This window comes from Vombatus ursinus, unplaced genomic scaffold (assembly GCF_900497805.2).
Source record: "Vombatus ursinus unplaced genomic scaffold, bare-nosed wombat genome assembly UNPS02014832.1, whole genome shotgun sequence".
Classification (NCBI taxonomy): domain Eukaryota; kingdom Metazoa; phylum Chordata; class Mammalia; order Diprotodontia; family Vombatidae; genus Vombatus; species Vombatus ursinus.
In genome coordinates, this window is record NW_020954610.1 from 3736777 (window position 1) to 3749902 (window position 13126).

The window sequence follows — 13126 nt, forward strand, 5'->3', positions numbered from 1 at the left end:
TGAGAGGAAGAACTGACACAGAGGATGGGGGAGGAGGGCTGACAGTTCTGGAACCCTACTCTCATTGGGAATGGGTTAAAGAGAGAATGATACTTATGTATCTAGAAGAGTATAAAAGTTCTAAATTCAGAAAGAAATAAAAGATTAAGTGGATAGGGAGGGGGTAGAGGATAAGGGAGGGATTTTAAGATATAGGGGAAAGGTAGGGGGGTAGGTTAAGTAATAATAGGAGGCCAAGTTAGTGAGTAGAAGTAAAGTAGAAAAGTCAGGAAGGATAGGAAATAGGAGATACACACAAACATAAAATAAAGACCAGAAGTAGAATTTATGAGGGAAAAAAGCAGGGGTAGTAATCATGATCTCAGACAAAGTTAAAGCTAAAATCGATTTAATGAGAAGATAAAAATAGAGAAACTACACTGTAAGTGAGCCATATTAATCAATGTTGTTTTAGACTATTTAAAATAACTAGACAGTATAAGGTTGGAATATTGCTGTGGTATAGGAAATGATGAGTTGATAGACTTAAAAAATAGGGAAAGACTTGTATTTATAAAGGAAGACATTATCCACTAGCAGAGGAACAGAGGACAAACAAGTATAGTACTGCCTTACATAGATGTATATGAGTGGATATATCTAAATATGAGTATGATTATACATATCTAAGTATATGTGTGTGTATATAAGTGTATATATGTATTACACATGTATGTATGTGTACATGTATATATACATGTATATGTACATATATATATATACACATACATGCACACACTCATACACAAATATATCTGTGCTTAATTGTAGCCTTCTGGTGAGGGGCGGGGAGGAAGGTGCGGGAAGAATAAAGTAAAAAGCACGCATCAGAGAACAAAAGAAAACTAACAAGGAAGCAAAGACGGACAGCTGAGAATACGATGTGTAGTATTCATTATATAGGCTATCTTAAAATGGAAATCTATTGCTGTCTATTTTGAATCATCTCTTATGTTCTGCTGTGCACATGGCAATGGTTTTTAAAATTTTCTTATTTTATATTTAAGTTTTAGTATTTAAGTTTATAATATGTTTCTTTTTCTTATTGTGTATTTAAGTTTTTTTTAAAAAAGAGAAAAAATTGTTTCTACAAGGAAGGCCTTTCTTTAACATAAAAGAAGTAGACTGAATGGTCAGTAAGAAGTGAGAGCATCAGATTAACTTATCAGAACCATTGCTTATGTATATTTCTTGTTCTTTTTTCCCTTAAGATTCCGAAGTATAGCTAAATCCTACTTTAGAAAAGCAGATGGTGTTCTGCTGTTATATGATGTGACCTGTGAGAAAAGCTTCCTAAATGTACGAGAATGGGTAGATACAATTCAGGTAAGATTCAGTCAGTCAACAAATGTTTTTCAAATACCTGTTGTGGGCCAGGTCCCATGCTAGGCATGGTGGATACGGAGTTAAAAAAAAAAGCCAACCTGCCTTCAAGGAACCCATATTCCTATATTCTAGTCAGAGAGACAACATGTACATTCAGGTTATCCCAAAAGTCTCTGTGCAGTTTTAGGCTTTAATAGCTTAAATTGGGAGAGCTTTTGTAAGCTTGCACAAAATAAACAAAAGTTGATTTTGGGAAGGGAAGCACTAGCCACCAAAAGGGATTTGGAAAGGAATCATTTAGGAACTAGTGCTTAAGCTGAGCTTTGAAGGAAGCTAAGATTCCTTTGTTGAGGCAGAAGAAGGGAGGAGGGAATACTTTTTAGGTATGGGCAGTCCTGTTAAAAGGCATAGATAGGAGATGAAGTGTCATGGGTGAGAAACAGCAAGGATGCCAGTGTGGCTTGACTATAGTGCCTGAGGGGAAATTTTATTTTTCACATATATATATGTGAATATATCTATATATGTGAATATATGTATATGTGAATATATATATGTATATGTGAATATATATGAATATGTATGAATATATGTGAATATACACACACAGTAAGTCTAAAAAGGTAGATTTAAGTTGTGAGGGACTTTAAATGGTAAACATAGTTTTTATTTTATTCCCAAGGTAACAGAGAGCCACTGGAGTTTACTCAGCTGGGAAGTGTAGAGTGAGACTCAAGCTTAAGGAAAATCACTTTGGCATCTGAGTGGAGGTTAGATTGGAGAAAGGAGAGACTTGGGACAGGGATACCCGAGTAGGCATTCAGGTGGAATGTGATGAGGTCCTGGTTGTTGTCCTTCATCCTCAAAGAGGACCAAAATGATGGAGTCAAGGTACAATGCATTCGATTATAGTTAATCAGACTGATACGAGCTCAGAATACTCTACCACGAGTTGGGCATAAGTAGTTCATATGAACATTTGGAGTGCAAACAACCAACCAACTGAAGAGGTCTTAAACTGGGCGGGGGGTGGCGGGGACCACATGAGTAAAGGGAAGTAGACAGATATATATCACATATATAAATGTATTGTTGTGGAAACCCAGCTCCAAAAGGCCAACATCAAAGATAAAACCTTGAGAAATTTCATTTTCAATCTGTTCCACTGAAATATCATGTAATGGATGAGAATCATCTTACCAGATGGAGCATAAATCTGATAGTCAAGAGTTCTGAGTGGCATTTAATGGGGTTGGCCTTTTCTTTCCAGAAGGCTGGGCAGATTCTCATCAAACCTATGATGTTGGGAGCTTCTGGGAACAATTCTGTGCTTTGAAGATACATACCCTTTATGATATCTCAAGGGGGTGAGGTTAGAGTTGGAATTCAGTATTATTTCTTGCTACCTCCATGTCAGAAGATGGCTAGAAGTACTAGTTACCCTTCAGACTAGTGGATGCATGTCTGAAAAAGCCCTCAGAGAACAGTCTTAGGTGACCTGCAATAGCAGCCACAAACCAAAAGATTGCCTTTATTTCTCAGCAGTATGGAAAGACTATTTAGTCACACACTGGTCTTTCCAGCTGTATTCATCCTTGTGGATAACAATTGTCTTCAGTAGTTTCATCTTTTTGAATGAACTGGAAGCCCTATTTCAACTTGTGAACTTGGCATGTTTTTTTTTTGTTTGTTTCCTTGTGTCTTTTTTATTCTTAAAAAAAAAAAAACATTTGAAGGAGATGACTTTTTCTGATCAGTTTGGATACACCATTAAAATTGTATCAAAAGATACACCTTGAGTCCCATTTGTAGCTCAGTATCATTTATCTAAACAAAATGACGGTCATTAATTTTTGAATAATAAGTCTTCTCTAGTTTTTTAATAAATGTCAAAGAAATTAAGTATGTTGACAGAGGTTGCTAAATGGCAGCTAGTAAATAAACATTTATGAAGTATTAAATCTGTGCCAGGCACTGTGCTAAATGCTAGGGACGCAAGAAGGGCAAAAACAATCCCTGCCCTTGAGGATAACATGTAAATAACAAGGTAGAGAGAAGATTTATGCAGTGTATACATATGGTAATCCCAGAGGGAAAGGAATTAGTTATTTTGGAGACTGGGGAAAAAGCCTACTCCAGGGGGCATGATTTGGGCTGAGTCTTGAGGGTAGCTATGTGGTGCAGTGGAGAGAGAGCTGGGTGTAGAGTCAGGAAGATTCATCTTCCTGAGTTCAAATCTGACCTCAGACACTTACTAGCTGCGTGACTCTGGGCAAGTCACTTAACGCTCTATGCCTCGTTTTCCTCATCTGTAGAAGAAAATGGCAAACTCCAGTATCTTTGCCAAGAAACCCCCAAATGAAAGCACAAAGAGCCGAACACAGCCGAACAGCAACATTGAAGGAAGCCAAGGAAACAGAAAGCAAAGTTAGGAGGGAGAGATATTCCAGACATGAGGGTGGGAAGCCACAATTAAAATAAATTAATATTATATAATTAGTTATATAATGTATACCACATACTTATTATATAATTATCTATACAACATGCAATATATAATTATATAATGACAAACACATATACTATTATAATGATTATATTATATATAACCATTTTTATCTTCTGTGATCCTCTCTATCTCTTGTTTGATTGTGAATTTTTCTTCTATCCATGGATCTGATAGCAGTATACTATTTACTATTAACGGAGAGGTGATGGACTTAGGGTCCAGCAAGAAACATGGATTTTATGAACACAGTCAATATATGATATATAATTATATACTATAATTATATTATATTATCATATTATTATGATTATAATATATTATAATGGTCATGATATAATATGGAAATAATATGATACTATTAACATACTATTATTAACATTAATAATAGCTAGTATTCATATAATGCTTTAAAGTTTCAAAATGCTTTACAAATGTTATCTCACTGCATTTTCACAATAACCCTGGAAGGTAGGTGCTATCATTATTCCCATTTCACCGATGAGAAAACTGAATCAGGAAGCATAAGGGATCATACCCTTAATCAAGATCACACAGCAAGTGTATGAGGCTGAATTTGAACTTAAGTCTTTCTGACTCCATATTCAGCAGGATAGCCACTGTACCACCTAGCTTTTTTCAAAATAACTAGTAGCTGTCATGGTTTACAAGTCAAACACTAACTTGCTCTTTGTCATTAAACCTTGTTGCCTCCTAGTTAAAATGCAATTGGAATATCAACCTCCCCCCAAGGGGTGCTGTGAGGACTAATTAATTGTGAATAGCAATATGAGTTGAAAAATATTAAACTGCCTATTTTTGTTACAATGAAACAGGAAAGAAACTTAATGAAAATATAGTACTGTTCTTTGAATTGATGTGGTGCTTTTACTCTTGAAGTGTTTCCTTTTATTTTTATATTGTCTCACAGCATTCCTTGAAGCTCAGTGGGAAAGGGTTGATCCATTCTGCATATGAGAACAAGCACAAAGTTGTGAATTGCATAGCCTCTCATAGTTGATGAGTAGAACCGAGTTGCCTGGAGTATAATCTTAAACTATTGGATCTTATCTATAAGCAGTAGCTTAATTCTAAGGTAGTTCAGTAAGCTATTTTTAAAAGAATTATTGATGTTTTTTGTATTTCATTACAAACATTTCCAGATTCTCCCCACCCCAAACAGTCTTGTAACAAAGTAAAACAATTAGACAATTCAGTGAACTCACCTGACAGTTACATGCTTATATTTCTTACCTGTAGAACCCCACCTCTTTTTAAGTGTTTTTTAAATTAGAAATCTACTTTCTTGCCTTTCTACCCCACTGAAAAAAAAAGGAGAAAAATAAAGTCTTTGTAACAAATTTACATAGTCAAACAAAATGAATCTCATTGGCTGCATTCACAAATATGTCTGATTCTGGACCCTAAATCAATCTTCTGTCTGTTAGTTGTAAATTGCATGGTGCTATCAATTCTATGGGTAAAAGAAAAGTTCATGACAAAATAAAAGATAGAAAGAATTATTGAAAATAAAATATGTAATTTTGATTATATAAAAATAAGTTTTTTTTTCAAAAAAACTAATTCAATAAAGCTAAGATTAAAAAAGAAACAACTGGGAAATATCTTTGCAGCAAGTTTCTATGATAAAAGTCATTTCCAAGATAATTTATTTATGTTCATATTCCATAATTTATTTATATTTATAAGAATAAGAGACATTCACCCTTTGATAAATGGTCTAAGGATATGAACAGACATTTCTCAAAGGAAGAAACCTAGGCTATCTATAGCTGTATGGGGAAAAAAATTGCTTCAGACCACTTTGAGAGAAATGCCAATTAAAGCAATTCTGAGATTTCACCTCATATCCATCAGATTGTCAAAGATGATATAAAAAGGAAAATAACAAATGTTGGAGGGGCTATGGGGAAAAGGCACAGTGAGACACTGTTGGTGGACTTGTGAATGGGTAAAACAATTCTGGAAGGGGATTTAATTACACACAATGTCACTAAAAGTTAGGAAGAAAATAGTGTATGCCTTTTGACACAGCTATACCACTGCTAGGCATACACCCAAAACAGATCAAAGAAAGAGGAGAAAGTCCTTTATGCATAAAAATGTTTATAGCACCTCTTTTTGGTAGCAAGAAACCCATGAACTAAGAAGTTGCCCAGCAGTTGAGGAACAGCTGAATAAAGTGTGGTGTATGAATATGCTATAAGAAACAAGGAAATAGATGATTTAAAAGAGAGATTGAAAGACACATATGAAGAGATAAAAATGAACAATTCTGAAGACTTTCTATAAACTGATGAAAAATAAAATAAACAGAACCAAGAGAACAATTTATACAATTAAAGCATTGTAAAGACAAACAAATTTGAAAGTTGTAAGTATTATGATCAATGCAATGACCATCCATGATTCCAGAGTACTAATAAGGTCTTTATTGTACAGCTACTATGTGCTGGGGATTGAAATAAGTTCTGGAGGTAAAAAGAAAAAAAATGAAATATTCCCTGTCATCAAGAAGCTCGCATGTTATTGGGGAAAATGACAAGTATGTGTCTAAGCAAATACAGAATATATGCAAAGCAAATAAAATTATCCAGTAGAACTAGTAGCAGCTGAGAGCGAAGGTGGGTCAGGAGCAATCCTTGAATTTTGAATTAAAATTTTTGAATGGAGTTTTGAAGGAAACCAGAGGACCTCAAAGATGGAGGTGAGGAGGGTAGTAGATTCTAGGCATAAGGATGCAGTCTGTGAAAAGATACAAAGACAAAAGGTAGACTAAAAGTTATTGAAATTTTTGGTCCCCAATTTTTGGTGTGTAGTTGTTATATCATGAGTAGCTACTGCAGAGGACCAGTGAGCTATGGTCTTGAGTTGAATAAAAAGAAGATACCAGGCTGGATCATATTTGGGAAACTGATGTTACTAAAAGACCTCACATTGTCCACCTCTGCAAAAAGTCATCTTTTTAATGTCAATCTTTCTCCCATGATTTCCAATATCTCCCATTATATCTCTTCCATAATTCATGGAAAAATAGGTTTTCAGAGGAATAAAATTTGCAAGTGACCAAAAGAACAATGGAAGGTACATTTGTTATCCTAGTGAATAGGCATCAGCATGTTACCAGGAACGATTCACGTGCAAGGAGTGACGTAATAGATGTCATCAGGCACATTTATATTCAGAAAAGGAGGTAGACTGGTCATGTAGTGAGAATGAGGAACAGCATAGCATAGAGATAGCATGAGTTCAGTGAGGTTATTCATGAAGTAATGAGAGAACCAGAGACAGGCTTAGGCACATAGTAGGAAGATTCTAGTTTGGAAGTTAATGGAAAGACATAGATAAAAGTCAGATGGAATGGGAAGGCCTGGATAAATCAGGGTAGAATAGTGGATGGAATACTGATAATATGTTCCCATCAAGTTTTGAATATGTCATAAACAGTGAAGTGCCCGTAAGTTGAGGGGCCACACAAGGCTAACAAAACCCAGAAAGACATTTCCTACCAAATAGTTGTTTGAACTGTGATTAAACACATGCAAAGTGGTTGAGGTCAACTGGAGTATTTAAAACAGTTCAGACATTAAATGGCTGAAGATTTTTCCTGACTCTTAGCTGCCATCATTGTTAAATATTTACACATTTTAAGTAGGTTACCAAGTTGGCAGCACTACTGTTTCCCCAGGCTATAACTAGAATGTGAAAGGGGATAACTTTTCATCAAAGATCACTGCCTGTATTTGTAGCTGGGGATGAAATTGGTTACAATATGACATCTGATTTATCCATCAGAAAAATGACTGATCTGCTGGCCTCTCTCTTATGATTCCCAATTTGAAAGCATTCTGTCTTGCTTTATAGAACCTGAATGACTTAGGTGAAGATATATAGAATTTGGTATCTTGATTTACTGGAAAGGGGTAAAGAACGTAATGTAATACATATGTTACTGTTGGTTAGTCTATATAAATTAATAACTTCATTGGGTGTTGATAGGAAGTAGTCTTTGCATTGCAAAACCTTAAATCAAATTTCAGATCCAATCTGCTTTTGGAACCATTCATTCATCTGATGACTTAACAGTAATTAAATATTTATGGAGTACTAAGGGGGGTAGGGAGTCATATGGGATCCAAAGATGTAAAAGGTGTGTATGATGACCAGAGGTGGGGAATCTGTGACCTTGAGGCCACATGTGGCCCTCTAGGTCCTTAAGTGCGGCCCTTTGTTGAATCCAAATTTCATAGAACAAATCCTCATAATAAAAGGATTTGTTCTGTAAAACTTGGACTCAGTCAAAAAGCCGCACCCAGAGACCTACAAGGCCACGTGTGGCCTTGAGGCTGCAGGTTCCCCACCCCTAGTATAATCTTTCATTTGGAAAGACAAGTCTTTTATGTGTAAAAACCAATAATATAAGAAAATGCAATAAATGCTCAAGGAGTAGTATAGCAAATAGCTTTAGTAGCTAATATTTATACAGGGATTTCTATACATTCTTAGTTGATATTTGACATAAATCCTTTTAGGTATAAAGTATAGGCATCCTTTTCATCCTTATTGTGCAGAAGAGAGAACAAAGTTTCAGAGGTTTTAAGCATTAAATGATGGTTCTATGATTGAGACCTGTGTCTTTCTACTCATTTTTGGGGTGACTTGAGTCATTCCAAATTTAGTGTTCTTAGGGCCAGCTAGGTGGCGCAGTGGATAAAGCTCCAGCCTTGGAGTCAGGAGGATGCAAGTTCAAATCCAGTCTCAGACACACAACGCTTACTAGCTGCGTTACCCTGGGCATGTCACTTAACCCCGATTGCCTCACCAAGAAAGCAAAAAACAAAATCAAATTTAGTGTTCTTTGCAGTACACTAATCTGCTTTTCAGGTATTGTAGAAGAAAAAAGGTTCCTACTGGGCCAGGTTGGTGATAGAAATCTTGACAGAGGAGGTAACGTTTGGTCTGGACCTTGAAGGGTGCATGGGATTTAGAAAGCTGGTTGAAAGAACATTACAGATAGAAGGTACACTGAGCAAAGCTGGAGAAAAGGGAAAACATAACCAGTTCAAGGAAATGAGTAAACCATTATGGATAAGGCAAAAAGTTTTATTCAGGGGATTAGTGGAAAACAAAATACATAAAAGTTGGTTGGGGCCGTATTTGACAGTGGGCCTTATCAGTAACAGGGAACTGTGAATGAATGAGTGAATGAATGAATGACACCTTTATTAAGTGCTTACAGAGTACAAAGCACTGTGCTAAAGGAAATAAATAGAACAGTAAGAATGTCTCTGTTCTCAACCTGCTCACATTCTAATGGGGGAGATTGCAGCTGTAAGTCAGAGTGAAAGGTCCCATGGTCCTTGGGATACAGCAGATATCATAAAGCAAATGCTAATAATGGCTCTTCTGTGATGTCATTTCCGTTGATGATAATATTCCACTGATTAGGTTAATCAGTTTCTGATATCGAACCATTTGATAGTGCCAAGCACTTTGGTGGTAAGAGCTTTCTCTTCTGGATTTTCAGGAGCTGTGACTAATACCTTGCAGGGGCAGTTGCTGGGGTGTATCTCCTTAAGGACTGCTTCCCAGAATGATATCTGCAGACACTGGAAGCATTGCTATTCCCAAGGATCTTGGATTCAAATTCCTGGGCTGTCTGTCTCGGGGTCTGAAGGGAGATGATGGTCAGGGTGGTGGTGGTTTGATTTGGTTGGCACCTGCTGCCTCCTCCCTCTCTCTCCAGGCATGGCTAGGCCGCCTTGACTGCTGTTGATGGGGATCGCTGGCCCCTTCTTGGCAGTAATTGATTCCTCAGATGATGCCTATGAGGACTGGGCTGGAAGCAGGGCTGGTGGTCTGATTGGGGGATGGGGTGCTGTCACTTTTAGGGCTCCTGCTTATCAGCTTATTGCTGGCATTTGGTCAACAGTTGCTGGGGTTGATAAGGAAGCTGGGCCCTTTCTCCAAAATGATCTCTTCTCTCAGTGATGGCTGTGGGGGCCTAAGCTGGAAGCAGTTCTGGTGGTTGGGAGATACTGCTATTCCCAGTGCTCTTGGGTTCAGGGTTTGGGTCTGTTTCCATCAGAGTCTGTAAGGAGGTAGTGATCAAGTGTGATGGTGGATTTGCCTGGCACTTGCTTTCTATTTCTCCCTTAGGGCTCCTTTTGCTGCAGCATTTAGAAGTGGTATCAAATGCTTGGTGGCCTCCAGTCACTGTATTTGAACTTGAACTGAACTGTATGGCTTTTCAAATTCCCCTACCCTGAACTTCAGCCTACTCTTAAGAACAAATATGAACCCTAGCTCGATGCAGCCTGCAGTCCATCTGGGATGATCTTATTGTGGCTCCTTTCTTTCTTACAAATCTGAGTCCAGGACTCTTAGATTGTTCTTAACATGATAAGAGCTGAGTACATAAAACTCATCCGGGTTTGTGGGATCCCACAGAGTGAGGACGTATTGGTGCAAAAACGGATTATGTAGTAGCAAGTTTCTGAAGCACTTGGCTTAGTTGCTCTACTGGCAAAGGGAAAAAAAAAACCAAACATTGAAGGCTTTTGATATATCCTTATTCAAATGAATTTATAGGGAAATATCAGACTTCAAATATAGAGGGTTGGCATGTTTGAGTGATACAGTGTAACTATTCTCCCTGCCCCCTTCTGACTCTGTGGTTCCTTAGATATATAGGATCCCAAATAGTTTCTGCCGTTGGGTAGTTTAGGAAGGTGTATGATATAGGAACCATAGGGAAATATCCAAATTTGTGTGTGTGTATGTATGTATGTATGTGTGAAAGAGAATATGACTATATCTATGTGTATGTGTGCACACTTATATGGTAGAAAGTGTCCCAAAAGTCTTAGTGCAGTTATAACCTATTAAAGCTTAAAACTATACTAGGACTTTTGGGACATCTTGTATACAACCTTAGCTTATAATCCAAGTGGAACTCATGGTTAGTGTACCTAATTCACATATCCTGTGACTTGAAGATTCTATGATAATAGAAAATGTTATATAAAGTGCTTTAAGGTTTTCAGAAAGCTTTTTTGTACATTATCTCAACCCATTACCCTGAATAGTGGTTTCTGTGTAAGAACAAATTATGACCATTAGTACTCTGTTTTCTGAGGTGTTCCTTTGTTTCTTTTTTTTTTGTCCCCATGAACTAGATGGTAGTTAAGTATGAAATTCCAGTTCCATTGATGTCACAGGGTAATTACGAGATTGATTGTATATTATGTATTGGCTTTAATGGGAGTTGCCATCTAATTACTATTGTTTGAAGCAGAGGTTCCAAGTAGTTACTGTGTGACTCACAGCCCAATTTAATATTTAAATGCAGGGATGTTTCTTGAATTAGTCTTTGCTTGCTGTTTCCTTTGCATTTAAAATAAGAAGTTAGATTTTTAGCTGTAAACATGCAATTATGCTAATGCCTATCACCTTTATTATTAGTACTACATAAAGAGTAGAAGTTTGTATATAAAAGATTCCCCTGACTCTTCTCTCTCCCTTTCCCTCTCCCTCTTTTTCCCTTTCTTTCCTTTTGTAGGATGCAGCGCATGAAACAATTCCAATTATGATGGTGGGAAATAAGGCAGATCTTTGTGAAGCAGCTTTGGCCCAGGGACAGCAATGTGTGCCAAAACATTTTGGAGAAAAACTGGCCATGGTAAGATCAACAATGAATACAAATTACAAGAGATCTTCAATCTAGATGCAAAAGCATAGATTATCTAACCCATTTAGGTCATGGTTAAGCACATGATGGCCTAAGCAAACTGAATACAACTGAGACCGCCCAGAGTGTCAACAAAATGTTGAATTCAGTACGTACATATGTGGATGTCATTTCAAGCTGTTATGGATCCACACTGCTGTGCTCTGAGTCAGATTTCCAATCTTTCTTGATAATCTTCTTTCTGTTTTGCTCACTCAGGGCAGAACTCTGGTGTCTTGTACATAAAACAGTTTTCAATCAGTTCTCTAGACTGACTCATTAGAATGTAAACTCATTGTGAGTAGGGATTGTTTCATTTTTTTTTTTTTTTTGCACACAGTACTTGGCACATGGTACTTGCTTAGTAAATGCTTGTTTATTGACTTTGATATCCTCTAGGCTACTAAATCATAGGGCCATAAGCAGGAAGTAACCTTAGGACATCACTTAATTCATTTTTACAAATGAGGAGATGGAGAACCCTGAGTTAACTCCTGACCAATAAGCATAGTAGACACACAGCACCCTAGATGTTCAGTGTGGGAGGAAGAATTTTAGTAATTCAGATTGCATGATAAAGGAAACAAACAGTAGTTCAGCAACATTTGTTGTTGTTGTCTTGTCAGTTAGTTGTATCTGACTCTTTGTGATCCCACTTGGCATTTTATTAGCAAAGATACTAGAGTGATTTGCCATTTCCTTCTCCAGCTCATTTTACAGATGAGGAAACTGAGGCAAACAGAGTTAAGTGACTTGCCCAGGGTCACACAGCTAATAAGTATCTGAGGGTAGGTTTGAACTCTGGAAGATAAATCTTTGGGACTAGCACTGTACCTCCTAACTGCCCTTGAAGAACGTAAACAGAAGGTAAAGAAGACTGATTGCATAGGGGGAGAGAGTGTAGCGTTTTGACTGAAGCCTATCAAAGAAAATAATTTGAGAGAGCAAAGATGTGGATTCCTAGCCCTTCCTTTAACTCTCCCGAGTATCCCTGAATAGTAATTTGCAAGCATTTATTAAGAATCTACTGTGTGCCATGCATTGGGGATGCAAATACGAAGAAGGAAGCAATCCTATGACAGTTGCCAGTAGCAATTTCCCACTGGTTACTTACCTACGCACTATGAGGCTTTGTTGCTGGGGCAGAGCACCACAGCAGAAAAGTCCAACATGGAGTCCTTTGTTGGAGTTGTGACTCTGCTACTTACTAGTCATGTGACCTTGGGCAAGACAACTCACTTTTTATGAGCTTCATTCAGCTGCCTCACCTATAAAATGATCCTTCTGATAACTATCTCAGAGGGGTTGTGGTGAGAAAAGTACTTTATAAACTGTGAGGTTTAGAGAAATATCAGCATTTGGGGGAAAAGAGAAGCAAAAAAAAAAAAGAGAGAGAGAAACACAAAAGAGAACAAAAAAAAGAACACAAACACAGGTCATTGTCTTCTGTCCAAATTTACATGATAAGTATGTGGTTTGCCAGTGAATTAGTAATATTGAGTGTG

The 13126-nt window shown here is 37.2% G+C and overlaps 1 protein-coding gene across 1 annotated transcript in view; it reads left to right on the forward strand.

Moving 5' to 3' along the window:
* Positions 1–13126, forward strand: part of LOC114025602 (ras and EF-hand domain-containing protein-like) — a 107309-nt gene that overhangs the window by 75517 nt on the left and 18666 nt on the right. Inside the window, exons 14-15 of the mRNA XM_027839080.1 lie at positions 1251–1365; positions 11454–11573. Of these exons, the coding sequence (XP_027694881.1) occupies positions 1251–1365; positions 11454–11573 (235 nt within the window). The remainder of the gene's footprint in view (positions 1–1250; positions 1366–11453; positions 11574–13126) is intronic.